Source organism: Triturus cristatus, chromosome 4_1 (assembly GCF_964204655.1).
Source record: "Triturus cristatus chromosome 4_1, aTriCri1.1, whole genome shotgun sequence".
Classification (NCBI taxonomy): domain Eukaryota; kingdom Metazoa; phylum Chordata; class Amphibia; order Caudata; family Salamandridae; genus Triturus; species Triturus cristatus.
The window spans coordinates 304,503,376-304,522,423 of record NC_140585.1 but is presented as its reverse complement, the minus strand read 5'-3'; the positions used below and the strand labels follow the sequence as shown (position 1 = coordinate 304,522,423).

The 19,048-nt window shown below is 46.6% G+C and overlaps 1 protein-coding gene across 1 annotated transcript in view; it reads right to left on the bottom strand.

Annotated features, from left to right (window-relative positions):
* Positions 1-19,048, bottom strand: part of LOC146854824 (adenosine deaminase 2-like) — a 551,112-nt gene that overhangs the window by 47,781 nt on the left and 484,283 nt on the right. Inside the window, exon 7 of the mRNA XM_085652184.1 lies at positions 13,268-13,425. Coding sequence (XP_085508310.1) covers positions 13,268-13,425 — 158 coding nt within the window. The remainder of the gene's footprint in view (positions 1-13,267; positions 13,426-19,048) is intronic.

Here is a 19,048-nt window from a genome sequence, read left to right as displayed (position 1 = left end):
TAAGGCCGGTGTCCAAATTCCTGCGGGCGTAAGGTGTACGCCTTAATGTGTACCTCAACGATATCCTTATTATGAATCAGTGCCCCCATAATCTCTTGGTGCAGTTTCAGATGGCCTTAGAGCTGCTGGAATCGCTAGGCTTTGTAATAAACATAGAGAAAGCAGCTCTGGTGCCTTCCCAATCCCTGCAATTTCTGGTATTCCTCATCAATTTGGTAGAGGCGACTCTCAGTCTCCCACCTCAGAAGTTAACCTCAATTCAGGCGATCTTCCCAGGCCCTCTCCACTATGGAGGGTTGCAAATCTTGAAAATAACATCTTTAGAAAGGGGCTTTCTTACTCTCAGCTGGTTCCACTCTCTACGGAAGCGAAGGAGGAGATGCAGTGGTGGATTTCTCACATGGAAGCATGGAACAGCCGAGCGATATTCGGCTCCCAGCCCGACCTGGTGACCAAAGTAAAATGCCAGCGGTTCGGGTAAGGGTGCTCAATGCAGCGAGTTTACCTTCGGAGAAAAATGCTCATTCACAGAGCAATCACTACATATCAACTGCCTAGAGTAGATGGCGGGCTTGTTTGCCCTCCGCTGCTGGGCAAAGGACAAAGTTCAATGTTCAGTCATCTTGAAGATGGACAATGTAGTGACAGTCCGGTACGTCAATCATCTTGCGGGTACTCGATCAAAAACCCTGTTGGACCTCACGCAGACTCTTTGGGAGTACTATCTAGCCAATTGCATTTCCCTGGTGGCGGAGCACCTCCCACATTGTGGATTGGCACTCCCGCCATTGGAGAGACGTCAGCATGTGGAAATTGTACCCACCGTTTATCCAGCAACTTCAAAACCGTTGGGGTCCATTCTCCATGGAACTCTTCTTGTCCCGTCTGGACTTCCAACTGGACAGGTATTGCAGCTGGAGACCGGACCCCCAGGCTATAGCCACAGGCGCCCTCCTCCAGGACTGTAGCTTGGAATGGGCCTATGTGTTCCCTCCGTTCGCGATGATTATGCGGTTGTCAGCGCAAGTGCATAGGCAGTAAAAGGATCTAGTGGTGATTACCCCACTCTGGAGATCGCAAGCCTGGTTTGCAGTGATGATGGAACTTTCTTGGGATTTTACAATCCCTCTACCCCTGTGTCCAGATCTTCTGAGGGACCCTCAAGGCAACACTCACCCTCTGGTGCTGTGGGTTCCCTTCGCCTCATGGCATGGGAGGATTACTGGGAACGGTGGAAAGTCTGGGGAATTTCAGCAGAGGTTGCCTTGCTTCTCGCAAGAGCCTGAACAGATAGCACCACTAGAAGGTACCGATCGGCCTGGTCTAGGTTGGGTGCACTGGTGTATCCAACACGAGGTGGATCCTGTGGGGGTGGAGGTTGTCCAGATTCTGAATTTTCTGGCAGCCCTGGCTTCTTCGGGCATGGTCTACCTTTCCATTAATACCTTCAGATCAGCTATCTCAGCAGGACATTTGTCCATAGAGGGACATCCAGTGGGAGAAAACCTGCTAGTATACAAGCTCCTAAGGGGTATCAGATTATCTCTGCCCCGAGCCCAGAAACTAGGGGGCATATTATCAAGAAACGGCGTTGAAATTATCGCCGCTTTAGCGGCAGAAAACTGCCGCTAGAGCGGCGATAATGGGCTTGATAATATGCCCTAGAGAATTCCCATAGAAGCCCGTGTTCTGGTGGCAACATGGGCTTCTATGGGAATTCTCTGCGGCATATTATCAAGCCCATTATCGCCGCTTTAGCGGCAGTTTTCTGCCGCTAAAGCAGCGATAATTTTAGCGCAGTGCTTGATAATATGCCCCCTAGTTTTATGGGTAAAGAAGAAGGTCCTTACACAGTTTAAATCCTGGCCTTCTAATATATACCTGTCTAGAAAGCAATTATCAGCGGTAGAGTATTCACTCCGGGAGCCGTGGCATTTAATACTGCTCGCAGGACAAAATGTAATTCCAGGATTGTGCCATATCCAGAGTTTCCAAAAGTGCCAAAATTATGAGTGGTCATGCTCTTAAAATTTACGAGGCGGTCAGGGAAGAGTTCTGGCTTCATGGGGAAAGACAATTGTTAATTGCTTTAACTAAACCTCGCAGAGCAGTTTCCTCTCATACTATTGACAGATGGATCAGATGGGTAAAGGGAGAAGCAGGCAATAAAGTCTCCCACTTTGGGGCGCATTCAGTGAGGGGCGCAATGGCCTACAAGGCTTTCTCTCTGGGAGAGAAGCTGCAGGATATCCTAAATGCTGCTGATTGGTCATCTGACTCCACCTTTAGGATATTCTACTTTAAACCGGTGTCATCTCTGGCAAACGTAGTGGTAAACCAGCTTTAAACTAGTCTAATCCTCACCTCCGGGCCCTGCCATAGAATAAAACATTTCCTAGCTATTGTAACGGAAAATTTCAATTCTATTAAGGCATGGAGGCGAGGATTAGCCCACCCGTTGTAGCTATATACCGGTACCCACCCTCAGACAGGATGGGGCAGTTGGTTCATTAATGAAACAATCGTTGTATGCACTTTTGAATGGTTCAAAGTTTGATTTGTTTACTGTTCTAACTAAAACCTCTGCTGTCTTTACCTTGTGATGTTTACATGGAATATATACCTGCTATAATTGGAACCGTTATGGAGGATGGAGAATTTAAACCTTCTTTACGCCTTTTATTACAGGATCTGAACCCAATATAAAGGAGTAGCCTTCGGGCGGAAATGCTGTGTTCGCAGGAAGAAAGAGGACGATAGAGTGTCTACAGGGACAGTTTTGCACAGTGTGGCACTCTGATTGAATGGACCTTTTTCTGTTATACCCGATTTGTCATGGGAAATGTAGTTTGTTATTAAAATTTGTTGCTTTGAGAAAGCTGCTGGAATAAAAAAAGCAAAGAAGGAAAAGCCTAATCCTCGTCTCCGTGCCCTTAATAGAATTGAATTTTTCCTTTACGATAGCTAGGAAATTTTTCATTCCTGTACGGATTTTTGGCCATGGGTGTGCGCCATGACCTAGGCCTGTCTTACTGTAATGCAGTCTGTTTAGACCAGAATAGGCACATCAAGCGGTCGCCCCGTGGAGATAGAGGGCTACCGCCCTTACCTTAAATGACACAAAAATGGTGGTGGCAGCATACCTGTTATTGTGTTGAACAGATTTAGTAATGTGTACAGGCCTTTTTACCTGTGTCACAAGAGTGGTGCCGACTGACTCACTTCTGTAAATTTCATTGGCTGTGTAATTAACGATGCCCAATGAGGATCCTGGCAAATAGATCCCATGACCAGAGTGTGAGGTGCCTGTCCAGTCCAGTCAGGATCAGTGCTGTGAGAGAGATGTCAACTTTCTGGTGAAATCCAGTATCCCATTTGGAGTGGTCGTGGTGTTGCAGGACGTTGCCCACTATCACTGATCTCATTGGAGCTGTCACCGTGTCTATAACCCCCATATGTCAGAACAGGACCACTGAGTTTGCCTAGGTCATCGCCCTTTGCCACTGAGACTGTGTGGACCATAGCCGGCCAAACTGTCATGCGCACTTATGGTGCATCAACCACTCCTCCCCGTGACACAGCCTAGCCCCGCCCCACCCAGTACTAAAAACCAATCTGGCGCAGTATAGAAAATTAAAATGATAATAACATTGCGTAATTATCATTTTATTTTTCCTGTTTGAGAGTGGGGTAACCCTCATCCGCCCTAGCGGAGAAGCCGCCGCTGGCCATAACCTCCATGGTTGGGCCCAGTAGCCCCTGCTTGCTCTGTGGCCCGCTGAAAGGGGTTCTGACACTCTGCTATCCCAGATACCTTATATCCTATCTCCCTCCCCTTCACACTTTGCAAGGTAGTCTCACAGCGGCCCCCAGATATCCTCAGCAGTTGCAAGACCATACAATTTTCCCCTACTTCATTACACATGGCAGCATCTCTCAGCCAATTGCAATCTTTTAGGGTGGGCCCCTCGTTCAGATTCGTACCACCTTACATTTCGCAAGCAGAAGCATATGCTACCCTCGAGAGCAGATGAAGGGCATTCGACCGGAACTGAGGTAATTTTTGTTATAATACCTACAGCTGACCTCCAGTATACTTAGGATCAGACCAGATTAATAAATTCTGCCTGGTAATAGGCATACCTGCCACAGTTCAGATGTCTAACCTGTACAGGAGCACTGGAATGTAGTACAGCCTATGCAAAAAATTGAAATGGATTTAGTTTGTGTCTGTAATTTAGGGAAACCAGTCTAGTCTGCTTACAGCAGTATTGCCAGCATTTCTCTTGTATTTCACACCCAAGAAGCATCTCCCATTTTCACCATGCCAAGGCAGCCGGCTAATGTAGTGTTCAGTACACAAGCCATACAACTTCAAAACCGTTGCCTTGAACCACAGAAGTGCACCATTTAGGTTAAAGGAAGATATTTCCCTGGTTCCTAAGGAAACAAATCAATCCTTGCAGGTACTTCTTGTTTTAGCCTAACGTATGCCAGTGTATACAGTGTGCTTCTACCTCGCTCCTCTCTAAACTGTTCCAGTACAAGGGAAGTACTATTTGGGAAAAATGGTTCCATCTGCAGCAATCCTGCGTTCAGCAAACTATTCACCACAGTTTTGCCTAGTGCTGGCGGTAAATGCGGGTTGTTGGCTATAGTCATGGTGGGGAGTAGAGCTGTCTGTGCCCTCCAGCTCTACAGATCGATCAACTGCCCAGGGTGTACATCTAAGAGTTTGGATAAGACTGAAGGTTTCGGATAGTCAGGTAACCAGCAGTGTCCCAACCACGCCCTTTATCACCTAGTCTCTTTCTAGTGGTAAATGCAAGACTCAACTTGCTGAGTGTAGACAATGGATCACAGAGCGTAACTGAGTAGTGAAGATATACTTTTCACAGTAAGATAAAGCTAACTTCCCAACCCCCAATCCAAATGTTAGCATCAGTATTTGCCATTGACATTTAAGTTAGCAGTCTATGCTGCTTTGCAAAAAAAGCATTGAATATTACACATCAGGATTTTTTTTAACAGGTATAAAGATGAGTGGAGCGCCAGCAACTTAATTAGCAATATTCTTCCCATAATGGACAGGAGTAGCTGAATACGCCTCTCCAGCATTGTCATCAGCTTGTCCACTGCAGGCCCATAATTGTCCCCAGTACAAGGTCTCTACCTCTATTGTGTAGAGGCTCTGGTATTTCAGAGATCCACCAAGCCACAATTGCTGGCATAAATGGTAACATCTTAGACTACATCCAGTTAATTGTAATGCCACAAACCTCTCTGAATCTCATTATTTACCCAGTAATGGGTTCCAGATAGACCTCCGGTTTCTTCACAAAGTTATCAAAGTGACGAGAGCAACCTCTTCATTAGAAAGGTTAACCCCATCTGTGAAAATACATCTATTGAGCCAGCAGGTACTTTATGGCCAATGCAAATAGAAGACAGCCTGCCTGGAGCCCCTACTTATGTCTAATACCTCAGACGAGAGCCCATTTACACAAACTCTGCTTGTGGGGCGAGCATGGAGAATTCTCACCAAACCCATGATGTACTGTCCTAGACCCATTCTACACAGTACTGCTATCAGGGAGGGCCATTCAAGCAACTGGAAAGTACGCTCGGTATCTAAAAATAAAGACACTGCCCTAATCTCTGGTCTGACAGATGAAGCCATACAAACTGTGTATAGAGGTTATGTTTTCACACCCTACCTAGAATACATCCATATTGTTCAGTTAGGACTAGTTTGTCCCTCAGTGGGTTCCGTCTATTCACCACTACGTGGACCAAGATCTTGTTCTCTATGTTTAACAGTGACAACAATCATTACCACTTTCCTGGCTTCAGCACGGTCATCACAATTCCTCTCCTGTGGCGGCTGCCCCTCTAGCAAAGGCGCCACATATAATTCCAACAAATGCAAGGCCAGTTCCTCTCCACATTCTTTATAAACTTTGGCTGGCAACCGACCAAAGCCCGGAGCTTTATCCCATGCAGGGCCAGTTCATCTCCAGATTCTTTATCAAATGAGACAGGCAGTCCACCAGTGGCAGGTAAAGCTTAACACCCCGCAAAGCTATTTATGGCATTAATAATCTCTGTCAGTCAGTGGCTCTCTGATTGGAGGTCTCTTACAGCCTCTTCAACCCAGTACAGGGCTACTCTGTGCATTTACCTTTCAACTTGCACAGTATTCAAATGAGGTCTATTGATGTACAAATCTGGACATTAATTAGGAGAGGCACGTTAAACCACACCTAGGTGGTTGTGAGTACGCTAGAATCACTGTAACTAAGAATGATAAAAAAAAATATTTGTACGCTTTTTAAACTATTTTTAAGCACTGAAATGTATTCATGACAGCCTTTTAAACAAATGCTTCAGGGCACCAAAAACTTTCAGTCTTCCGCCCCGGCTTGGTAGTTGTGCCGGTGAGCAGTCTAGTTGTTGGGCGGTGAGTTCAGCTGCTGCACAGCAGGGCTGATTGGTGGGGTGGGGGAGTGCTCTTAATCATGCTCGAGCAGACACGTCAAGGGCAAGCCCATCTGAGCCTGTCTGCGTCCGACCTGGTCCAGGGGCCAGGACCCCATGTCAAGTGCAGGCTTACTCAGCGGAGGAACTATGGGAACTGGAAAGCAGAGACCCCCCCTGAATAAATTGGTGGATGGAAAATTAAGGTTAGTGAACTTGTTACTCTTTTAAAAAACATGTTTTATTGATTTTCACAAACTATGGGAACTGGACAGCAGGGAATACACCCTGAATACATTGGTGGGATGAAAATTAAGGTTAGATTACCTGTTAGTTTTTTTTTAAAACATATTTTATTGATTTTCATGGTTAACGAACCTGTTACTTAATAAAGGGGTGGTTGAGAGAAGACTCACACAGTTCAAGACTTCAAAGGGTGGAGGGAAGGGAGACCCCCCGGGATTAAGGGTCTTAGTTTTGAACACAGTCCCTCCAGAAACATAATCTGGAAATCTTCTTGTGTCCTGCAGGAAGAAGCTCTAGACATCGTAGCAGTAACAGAAACCTGGCTGGAAGATCAGGGCCAGATATAGTAGTAGCCCTCCCCACGGATTATGATGTCTTGACGCACAATAGGCAAGGTGGGAAGAAAGGGGTGGGGGTGGCGCTGTTTTGCCACAGGCAGTTGGCGATAGAAGGGCTTGTTGCAGAAAGCCTGGACAGAGCAGAGCTTCTTGGAGCAAAGATAAGCTCAAAATCGTCCCCTGGCAGTGGTGGTGGTATTTCCCTCCAAACCCCCCTCGCCGAAAGTGATCAGCGACATATGTTCAAGGTATCAACAGCTCCTGGTGGTGGGGGATTACAACTACCATTGGGATCAGGTGCCTATAGAGTCACAGGCCATCTAGTTGGAAGAGGCCATGACCACGCTGGGGCTGCAACAACTCGTGGAGTCTCCCACTCATGATAGGGGACATACCCTAGATCTCATTTGGACTACTTCACCCCCGGCTAATCTGACAGATATTAGACCATGTAGTTGGTCAGACCACTACTTGATCAGTCTCATAGTTCCACTGGCTAGTCGGCCTACGCACTTACCCCTGGAATGGAGGATAGTACGAAAGTGGAGCAAAATAGAAGAAGGCAGCCTTAGGGAAAGCTCTGAAAGAGAAAACGCCTATGGGGAGACAGCCTGAGGACCTTGACCAGGAAAGTGAGAGGCTTACAAATAGGCTTAGAGACGCCATCAACAAGGTGGCGCCTGCATGGAGGTAAAGGGTAAGGAACAAGGGAAAGGGTGTCCCCTGGTTCACGGAGGAACTAAGGGGAAAGAAACAAACCCTACACCAGTACGAAAGGCAGTGGCGAAAGTTGTACGACCCAGAGGCGCTCAAGGACTATAAACCCATGTCAGCCCTTTACAAAAGAGCCATCATTACAAGGAAGGCCGAGTTCTATGAGACCAGGATTGGGGAGGCGAATAACACGCAGAAGGAGACATTTTCAAGTACTGAAGGAACTAAGTCAAAAGCAGGAGCAGAAGGCACTGCCATCTTAGAAGACTGCAATAGGTTTCAGATCTTTTTTTTATATAAGGTCAAGGACCTTCTAACCGATATATCTAATACCCATATCAGTCAAGGCCCCTTGGCTGTGGAAGGACCAGCGAGCGCCAAAGCAAGAAACTCTCCACCTTTCCGACGCTAGGCCTCGACGCGATGTCCCACATTATGGCCAGAGTCAAGTCTGGGTCGCCAGAGGACCCCTGTCCACCCAGGATGTTGAAGATGACTCTCCCAGTGATGGGGAGGGATCGCTCTCCCTGATTAACCAATCCCTGACAACTGGGAAGGTTCCACTTAACTTTAAGGAAGCTAGGGTAACCCAGATGCTGAAAAAAGCAGGGGCAGATGTCAACAACCTAAGGAATTATCGGCCTATATCTAAGCTCCCTTGTTTTGGCCAAAATAGTGGAACAACACATACTTAGAACCCTCTTGCTATTCACGGAGAAACACCAGCTACTTCAGGTGCGGCAGGCGGGTTTTAGGGCCCACCACAGTACAGAGTTGGTGATGCTCTGGGTACTGGATGAGCTCAGGCTCGCAGCCGACAAGAAGAAGTCTTGTGCATTGATTCTGCTAGACTTAACGGCTGTGTTTGATACAGTGAATCATGACCTACTTCTGGCTTGTATTCAGAATTTGGGAATCTGTGGTGTGGTGCATCAATGGATCTCCTTTTTGAAGGACCGGGCACAAAGGATTCTGCTAGAGGACCGCGTGTCCAGTAAAGCTGTACTGACTTGCAGGCTTCCGCAGGGCTCTGCACTATCTCCACTTCATTTTAACATCTATCTTCAGCCATTGGTGGCATCCTTGGCTCAAATGGACTGTCGAGTGTTTAATTATGTGGGCGACACCCAATTGATCCTCCGGATAGACAACTCCCTTCAAGCCCAATCCTGTGTACAAAATCTCCTTAGGTATACAGTAAACAGGATAACCGCCAAATCGCTCAAAGTAAACCCTGACAAAACAGCTAGCTATCACCACACGAGGCAATCCCTGGTCCAATCTCTTCTGGCCACAAGAGTTGGGTACTACACCCACACCTGTACCGGTCGTGAAAGGCTTGGGTATTAAATTAGATGCTAAGCTCACACCGTCAAACCAAGTGTCCACCCTGGTAGGGACCTGTGTGGGTCTCGTGTCGCTATTGGACCAAGGCAATGCTCTATACACTGGGCTACCAGATAAGCTGTTAGGTAAGCTGCAAATAGTACTGAACGACGTAGCAAGACTGATTTTTAAACTCCCAAGACGTTCACATGCAATACCACTGCTGCGGCATCTGCACTGGCTCCCAATCAAGCAGCGAGACAGGTTTAAGAGCCTTTGTATTGCTCATAAATCTCTCTATGGGCTGGCACCGGAATACATCATGGACCGCCTAAGGAGCTACGTGCCTGGACGTAACCTCTGCTCATCCGAGGCACGCCTACTGTCCTGCCCTCGGTTTGATAAAACCACCATGGGCGGATGAGTTTCTCAGTTCTAATCCCCCACCTATGGAACAAGGTACCAGAAAGTCTACGTAGGGAAACCTCTCTCCTACCGTTCAGGAAAACGCTTAAGACCCTGTTGTTCACACAGGCCTGGGGACAGGATATGCTCTGACCAGGTAGGTGCACTGACAGATAACTGCTGGTAGGGTTTAGCTAATCTCTCGTAAGCGCTAAGAGACAGTTGGTGATTATGCGCTATACAAATATCAATTAACATAACATAACATTAACCAGTTCCCTTTAAATTTCCACATTTCCACTAGCAAACTTTCCTCCCGCTAAGCACATCTCCCATTTCACCTTTAACTAGAGTTAAAGAGATGTTGCATTCATTCCTCCAAATATCGAGACGTTATGCTTGTTTTTAAATTGCCTCTGCCGAGCGGTCAAGGTGATCTCTAGTCTACCAAGTTGTGTGCAGATGGGCTTCTAAATCCCAGCCTGTTCGGCTTTAAAGATATCTGTAATATATATTTTGGTGGTGAGTGGTCCAATGGGAGACGGGGAAGGGGGGGTGTAGTCTAGGTCAGATGTTCATGTCACTATGTCTCTTGACATATGCCAGAAGTCTATCTGGCAGCAAGAGACATGACCTGACAGATAGCACGAAAAGGCTCTCTTGTCTTCCATACGCTTCAAAAATATGCAACTTCGATCCATGCTTAGTATCTACTGCAGCACCTTCACAGCCCTCAAAGGGCCAGTTCGTCATAGGTTCATTCCATCTACTCTGGTATGGTCCAGTACGATATTAAAATCACTGCTCCACATTATATTACCATGGTTCTGTTGCCTACAAATGGATAAACTCGCTTCAAACAACTTAGGGATACACTTTAACCAATGCTACTGGCATGTCATGTAGTGTCCCCATCATCCAAACTCATCTCTCCTTGAAATTGACAGATTCATGAATCAGTTGCACTACTTTTCTAGCATAGATGCTGTATGATGCAGAGTATTGAGGGGCATATTTACAAGCTTATTTTCGCCGCTTTAGCGGCCGATTTCGGCCGAAAAGCAGCGAAATAAACATCTCTCTATTTTTAAGGACACGCTAACGCGTGTTTCCTTGATGCATTAGCTGTTTCCCCTCCATTTTGCATGTCAGCGATTATTATCGCTAATAACATGCAAAATGGGCGTTCCCCTGCATGAATTAGGTGGCAGACAGACCTTCGCACTATTTACAATGTGGCCCCAGCGATGTAAAAAACCGTGCTAACCGTGGTTATCGCATGTATTTTACGTCTGCTTTTTCTTCTACTTAGGTATGCTGATAATGGGAGGTGGATCGCCATGTTACGACCACATTCCCCTATCAGCAAGCATCTCCAATATTATCGCTGGATGTTTCTGTTTCTCGCCCTCTATCGCTGGAATTACATCGCCAGTTCGCAAAGCGTTGATAATACGCCGCTAACACGGCGATGTAATTCAGCGTTAGACGGCGATAAACAGACTCGCGCTAAGAGCGCTTAGCGATGTTTACCGCTCTTCCTCGATGATATGCCCCTTAGTTTGTAGTAACCTATATGCGAATGTAGCTGCCGCATGAAAGTCCAAGTGTGTTTCTTGTACATGAGTACTTCCATATTCTTATGGAAATGCCAGTACTAAAGGTTTCTTTATTGGATTATTCTGCTCTGATATTTGAAGTAATGAATGTAATGTTTCGGTCATAATCTACCTTGGGCGGTCACTCTGAGATGCATTGTACAGTCAATATCAGTGTCAGAAACTACACCGATCCAGCCCATCAGAGCTCTATAGGTTATGATGACATCAGTCACAGCTACATTACTGCCAGACACTTGATTCCCCAAATAATCCCTTCCATCCACCTTTCACGCTGACTACTTCAGCTATCAGTGCGCATGTCCAACTCACAAAATCAAAACTGAACGGTAAGTTATCATTTAGCTGATGCACATTTGAATGCTCAGACATGTCCTTTCACCCTGTCCTCGCCTATTATTAGTATCTATCATCTCATTTGTGGTTATGGCATAGCGCACCGTAAAAGAAGTATCTTAAAATGTAACATAGCACTCCTGGCGGTCTGCGGTAAGAGGAGAGAAAGTTGGGCGAGAAAGAGGGCACCAAGGAGTGAGAAAACATTGGAAAGCGGACAGTGTTCCCCTCTCTACGAATCCAGTAAGAAAAAAACGAACTTGGACCTTTAAGGCTCTATCATGTCATTCCCTTCACCGATCATTCAATGTCGCAATTTGGCAAATCCATTCCTTCTTCCCCCGTTGACCTCAAGGTTGCTCAGCGCTCTTTGTGCTGCTTCATTAATTGAGTTTTTGCAAACTTGCCATTTGCCTTGGGATTGTTGAAAAAGGGAGTGGCTCTGTCATTGTGCAGCAGTAGTTTCATCAGATGTAGTCTGGCATATTTAATGTTTAGGGACCTCAGTTGCTTCTTATGATTTAGATTGGCCCACCTCGCTTACCGTACTGCTGTGGTGAAGTCTGGGAATAGAGACAGGGATGATCCCGGGTACTTAGGTCTTCCTTTCTCTCTGGCCAGATGTAGGGCTGTTTCCTAATCCCTATGGTTAAAAAAAGGGCGATTGCTGGTAAATGTGGCATCCCAGGGTCTGTGATCTATGTGCTTGTTCTATCAAACACAAATCCGAGAAATGGGACCGGCGTACATATCAGCAACTATTGCTTCAACAAAGTACGCCAGTTTTCGCAGTTTTGTAGACAGAGGCAGTCAGTACTTCAAACATTACTGCAGCATGCGTTCACTTCAAGGTCTTCATTTTATGCTCCTATAGTAATATTTTTAATGCGCTGTGCATTGCCACGCAAGACAGTAGCTCCATCTGCTAGTTCCGAAATTCAACGATGGTTCGTACTTCACACATATTTGTGGATTTTAGTGCTTATCTTAGATGTTTATTGATTTGTAGTTCACATATCCCTGTTTTCATCTAGTGCCATTTAGCACGACTCAGGCTATGTACCAACCCCTCATTCAGGTTAGCACAGAGGTGTGCAGCTCTTACCTACCAAGTATCTCCAACTAAATCTGGCAAATGAGGCACATCCTCCCAGTCTCCTGCCGTGCATTCTCAGTCACTCACACCTACCAGCAAGTGTTATGACTCCATCATTATCTGCCTCCTTTCTGTGAGTATAATAGCAGGTAGGTTATCGTTGTCTCACATCCGGCTCCTAATCTCCAAAATGGCGAATGGCAGTCAGAGCTCAGTCGCCTAGCTTCATCAATGGCTCCATGCCTGCCACGCAGATCAGGTCCCTCACCTTCCCACTCTCCAGTAATACTTCACAGGTATAATTCCCATTCAACTGGGCAGAGCAGGGCTGACCCCAGGCTCACTGGCGGTTCCTGCCACCGCTGGGGCTCTGATGCTGCACACTGTGCACTCAGCAGTAGCCTCACAAAACAGGCCCCTCAGGTCTCTGCTCTTGAAGCAGCAAGCTGGACTTCATCACCACCTTCTTCCGGCGATTCCATATTGCAGGATCCGTGAGAGATGAAAGGATAAATGTCAGATCATGGGGGAAGCGGCTAGAGCATTTATGTGGCCATCTTGGAAGGTGTGAGCCCACCCCCCCAAATAATACACTTTATAAAGTAGGAAAGCTGACTCTCCGCTCAGCATTTGGATCTTTTCCTCCTAGATCCTCTCCACTCAACTGATCATATTGTATTGCCTCCCCCACTTGCTCAAACTACCCATACCTGGTTGGAGACTGGACAGACTTCTAGTGGTATATTGAACTTCCTTGACAGTTCCAATGCAACTGGATGTTTTAGGATGGCAAATCCATGGCCTATACGAGTGGTGTTCAGCAATATTGCATCAAGGATGTTCCCATCGACCTCAAAGCCTTGCCAGTCTGTGGGAAGAAACAATAAAGATGTAAACATTGAAAATTATCAGAGAATTGTAATATATATTTTGCTGAGAAAAGATGGCAGCAGATAGACTACATCTTCTTTCAATAAACCCATCATTTTGTACATTTCCTCATGTGAAGGGTTCACAAAACCATGAAACGTTTAAGGATTTTGCTGATATAGAAGATGAAGAATCATGGCTTCCCTTGGAGCCTAGAACTGTTCCACATTCCAGAATAGAAAATCTAGTCCCTTCAGTCTGCTAGCCTCTCCTTTATCCTCTTCCAAATACCAGGCTAAACTCTGTCCCCTCCCAACTTATCTGCAACATGGAAGATCCAGTCAGCAATAATACCTCCAGTGTACTAGGTCCTCCACGACCGATGAGATATAACCAATTACATAGGGTGTGTTTGTGAATCCCACCTGCCACTTGACCCCACTCCTTGTGTCAAACTGTTTCAGGATTTGAGATTCCCACCTTCTCCAGTATTGCATCTTTTATAGATTCACATGCTTGAATGTTACCGGTCGTCATTGTGTGAGTCCCACAGTAACAGTAGAAATAGCTATATTAAAACATCACCTTAGACCTCCATAGAACCAAAAACTCACTAACCTTTCAACCTTATTTTATAACATCCAAAGTTCAGCCAATCACAGCAGAGACCTCAGAGTTCCCTACCCCTACAAAGCCACCATACCTTAGATTTCTTACCGCACGTCGGGGCTAGGGAGCCTCTTTGGACTCTGCTCAGTTACAGTATTTTATCTTCACCTTTTGACCTCCAGTCGCAGCTTCTGCTACTTTCAAAGTATTTCTGGACTATATATTTTTGCCTTTCCTGCTTTTTAAGATGCCAGAGCCTAAAAAAGGGTTGTTTATGCCCTGTGGGAAGTGTAGGCTGTTCTCTGAAGACCCCCCCACAAACAGTGCCTATATTGCCTCAACCCTGACCACAAACCAAGGGAATGCAAATATTGTCACACTTTTTCAGCCAAAACCTTCAAGGACAGGGAGGGTAGGCTACTCCTTTGGCTACAGAAGAAGAAGGCTGCCTCAGATTCGGATTCTGTACCTAAGGAAAAAGTCCATTCTTCCTCAAGAAAGAGAAAGGAAGACAGTTCCTCTTCCCATTATGGGGAATCTAAGAGATCAAAGTCCCAGGACAAATCTGAGGTGAAACACCACAAAAAACCTCAGACAGGGGCTTCAAAATCTTCTTCAGCTCCAGGTTACGCTTCTCTGACACCTGTCAGAGACCAGTCTTCTCGCCCATCGATGGCTTTGTCGTCGAAGATTCCAGCCTCCTCAAGAAAATTTGAGGTTTCTGCACCATCGGTGGCTTCGTCGGCGACAGTTAGTACGACAATGGTCAAGATGTCAACGGCAGCAACGTCGGCGGGTTCACTTCAAATGGTAACTACTATGTCATCGTCGACGAGACCTTCTAAGTCGATGAGAATTTCACCGTCAACCACCGGTCCGTCCACGACTCTGATGACGATGCCCCGCAGACGAAGGCTGTCCACGTAGTGTAGAGGGTGTCGCAGATGATTACATCGGCGACTGCACCTACGTCGAGCCTGTTGACGGAGGGAAAGATCAGCCTTCCTTCAGCCCAAGCAAATTCAAGATTTCTCCAAGATTTCCCCTTTGCTCCCTGCTCACCTTTTGGACTTCCAAGAGTCGGAGCATGAAGGTGTGTTTGGTCCTGCATATAGTCCATCACAGTTTAGGGTCAAGTGCCAAGATTCTGCTGATGACATTGAGGACAATGATCTATCTTCTTACCTTGCAGGGGAACATTATTTTGCAGAGAGAAATCCTTCTATGGAGCAGCCTGATTCCTTCCAGTAGCATTACCTTTATGATGAAAGGGAGGAGGAGCGTCACCATTTTAGGGAGCCATTGGTGAAAATTCCAGTTTCCCTAGTATCGGATCCCCGTCATATGATTGACGATTATGATATACGTTTCCCAGACGCAAATGCTCCTCAGAGGCCTTTACCTCCGCAAAAGATTCCTAGTGATCTCCCTGGCCAAAGCACTCCCAAATCCACTAGGGAAAAGGTTTTCCCTCCTCCTGTAGTCATCACGGAGGATATCTAGGATGCGGAACAACAATAGACAGAGGAAGGAAAAATACACACGGACACAGATGCCAATGATGAATGGGATGACTATATAGCCCCCATGCCGCCATTTCCTATCCCTCCTTCTGCGGATTCACTTCCTGCAGACATCGTGTATTTCATGATCTTTTGGAGCGTGCCTCCAAACGTTTCGATCTGCCAATGCTGGCTAAACAAATGGAATGTTCCTTATACGATTTCAAGCCAGGCACCCAAAGTTCCATAAGGGCAATCCCTATAGTTGATTTTTTTATGGCAAGAAGGATTGAAATTATTGAGAACACCTTCTTCCGTTCCAGCAGTAATTTCAAAGCTGGATAAAAAGTACACAGCTCCTGACAACCCTGCATGCCTCATTGGTCATCCCAGGGCGATTCGTCCATAATGCAGGCAGTGCAAAGGAGAGCCAAGAATCCAGTGTCTCCATGTACAGCTCCACCGTACAAGGAAGGGCGCCTCCTAGAGAATATTGGTAAGAGGTTCTCCGCATTGGCAGCCTCCTCCATTACAGCCTATAATGACATGGCCATTCTAGGAAGTTATGACCGACAGATGTGGTCAGACATCCCTACACTGTTGGAGTATCTTCCGGACGATAAAAAGAAAGTGGCTAAGGACATTTTGTTGGAAGGAGAAAGAGCGTCTTCGTAGCTCATTGAGATCGCCATAGATATTTCATCTACCGCATTTCACCAGATGGCAGGAGCGGTGGTGCTGCATTGCCAGGGATAGCTAAGAGCGGCCACCTTTTGTACAGAAGTTAAGGCCAAAGTTCTCGACATGCCATTTGTTGGAGAGTGCTTATTTGGTAAGCACATAGACGAAGCGCTACAATCCATAAAAGCGGACACCGACACAGCTAAGGCTTTAGGCAATCTCCAGCAGCGCTGTTTTCAGTCCTTTCGGGGTAGAGTGCTAGGGCAGTTCTTATCCCGGCTGCAATTCCAACAGTGGTACCAACCATATCCGCAGAATACATACCAGCCATACAACCGAACTTTCCAAGCTAAAGCTGCTCAGTCTTAATCAAGATCCACAGGCTTCAGGATGCAGCAATCTGCCAGAAAATCCCAGCACTCTATTAGGAGGCGATGAAGGTCATCAGGCCCATGCCAATTCAATCCCGCATTCTCCAAATTATTTCTGAAAATGAGCTCCATTTCTTCAGACATATGGGTTTTAGACATTTACCAGCACGGCCACACCCTGGAATTCATTCAGCATCCTCCAAACGTTCTACCATTTAAAGTTCTGCTCCGTCACCTTCTGGATCTCAAAAAAGAGATAAAATTGCTTCTTCTCAAGCAGGCCATTGAGGAAGTACCCCATAGCCAATGAACTCAGGGGTTTTAATATCACTTCTTCCTCATCAAAAAGAAAATGGGAAAATGGAGACAGGTCATGGACCTTAGAATGCTGAATAAGTTCATTAAAAAACAATCTTTCAGGATGCGCTATCTACAGGAGATTCTTCTTCTCACGGAAAAAGGGGAGGGTCTGGCTTCTCTCGATCTCCTTGATGCCTATTTTCATGCTCCAATCCATCCCCAGCAACAAAACTTTCTCAAGTTCGAAGTGGAAGGACGCCATTACCAATTCAAAGTGCTTCCATTTGGTTTGAAATCCGCTCCCAGGGTGTTCACCAAGTGCATGGCACCAATAGCAGCCTATTTAAGACGTTCAGGTCACCATGTGTTCCCCTACCTGGACGATTGGCTCATAAGAGCTCCAACTTTTCAAGCAGCGGACATTTCGACAAGAGCCTGTCGGGATCTCTTCCAGTCTCTAGGTCTTTGCATTAATCTGGAAAAATCATCCATTATTGCAGCCAATTCACTGATTTTTCTGGGTGCACATCTTGACACGGATATCGGCAAGGCCTTTTCCATTCAAGAGAGAATATTGCATATTCAGGGTACAACAAAGCTACTTTCAACAAAAAAGTTTGTTTCTGTGAGACAGTAAAGTCCATGTTGGGGATGATGTTCTCTTGCATCACGCTAATCCCCAATTGCCATCTCCTCATGCGACCGCTGCAGGAGCAGCTCGATGCGCAGTGGATCCAGTCTCCATGTTTATTCAACAAGAAGGTTCACGTTTCAGCAGCAATGAGAGCCGCAATGTCCTAGTGGATGATCAAGGAACACCTCTCCTTTCATAACGTTTCTCTTTCATTCACACTGTGCCGCAGCTGGTAATGACCTTGGATGTGTCGATGGACGGATGTGGGGCTCACCTTTAGAATTACAGGTTCACTGCAAGTGGTGCACATTCTGGAACTCAAGGCAGTATTCCTGCGTCTGAAGGCCTTCCTGCCTCGGATCAAGGGTTTGTCAGTGCTCGTCAGGACGGACAATACTACAACAATGTTTTACCTCCGAAAGCAAGGTGGCACGAGATCTCAGAAGTTTTCCCTTCTTGCTCAACTGATTTGGGATTGGCTCCTTGCCAATCACATCTCCTTGCAAGTGGCACACGTGCCAGGTGTCCACAATGAGAGGGCAGACTCTCTCAGCAGGGTCTCCAAGCGATGTCACGAATGGGAACACACTGATCGACACTTGCAGGTGGTCTTCCGATCCAGGGATTATCACAGCAGGGGGTGCAGAATGAGCCTCACAGCAGAGAGTGCAAAAGCGCTGACATTGTGAGTTCTCAGAGATGACCAATAGATTGGGTCAAGGTTCTCCCCATTCGTGGAAGAGACCTGGTGACACCTCCGGGTGTCAAAGATCCTTCTGGGTGGTTCACCACCAGGAAAATCCCATGGTGGTCTAGCCACTTCCAGGGGTGCAAGGCCTCATGGATAAGAGTCCATGATACCACCCCTCTAGGTTTGTTGCAGTGCCACATGGTGGTGTTGTCCGTGAGCACCTGTAACATCTTCCAACTGGTGGATGGAAGGAAGGCATTCAACGTCAGGTGGTTTGTCCTCAGCTCCAAAAGGTTGTAGTGGAGCCAGGACTCTGATCACCACGTATCCCAGATGACTGCCCCAACCTAGAAGCGATGCATCGGTCACCACTGTCAGTTACAGGTGGGGAAGGGAGAGGGGTCTGCTGCTGACCCAAACTCGGTCCAGCATCACCACTGCAGAACTGTTGCAGTCCCCTTTGAAATCGGAAAGTGGCTGGAGAGGTCCCATCAATGTTGGGCCCACTGGGACTTCAGATCCTACTGCACAGCCCACATATGCAACCTGGTGTGCTTGACCAGAAAGATGCAGGACACCATCAGTGACAGCAGCCTCAGAGTTGACCTTACTGAAATTCAGGACGGAGGCTAAAATATCAGGATCACAACCTGAATGTCCGGAACTCTCTTTCCTGGGGGAAAGGGGCAAAAAACGAACTATGTCTAGAATGGCTACGATGAAGGGGAACCTCGGAGAAAGAGTCAGGTGTGACTTCAGTATGTTGATAGTGAACCTCACAAATGACAAGAGGTTTGCCATAGTCTGGAGGTGGCTGACAACTGGCTGAGATC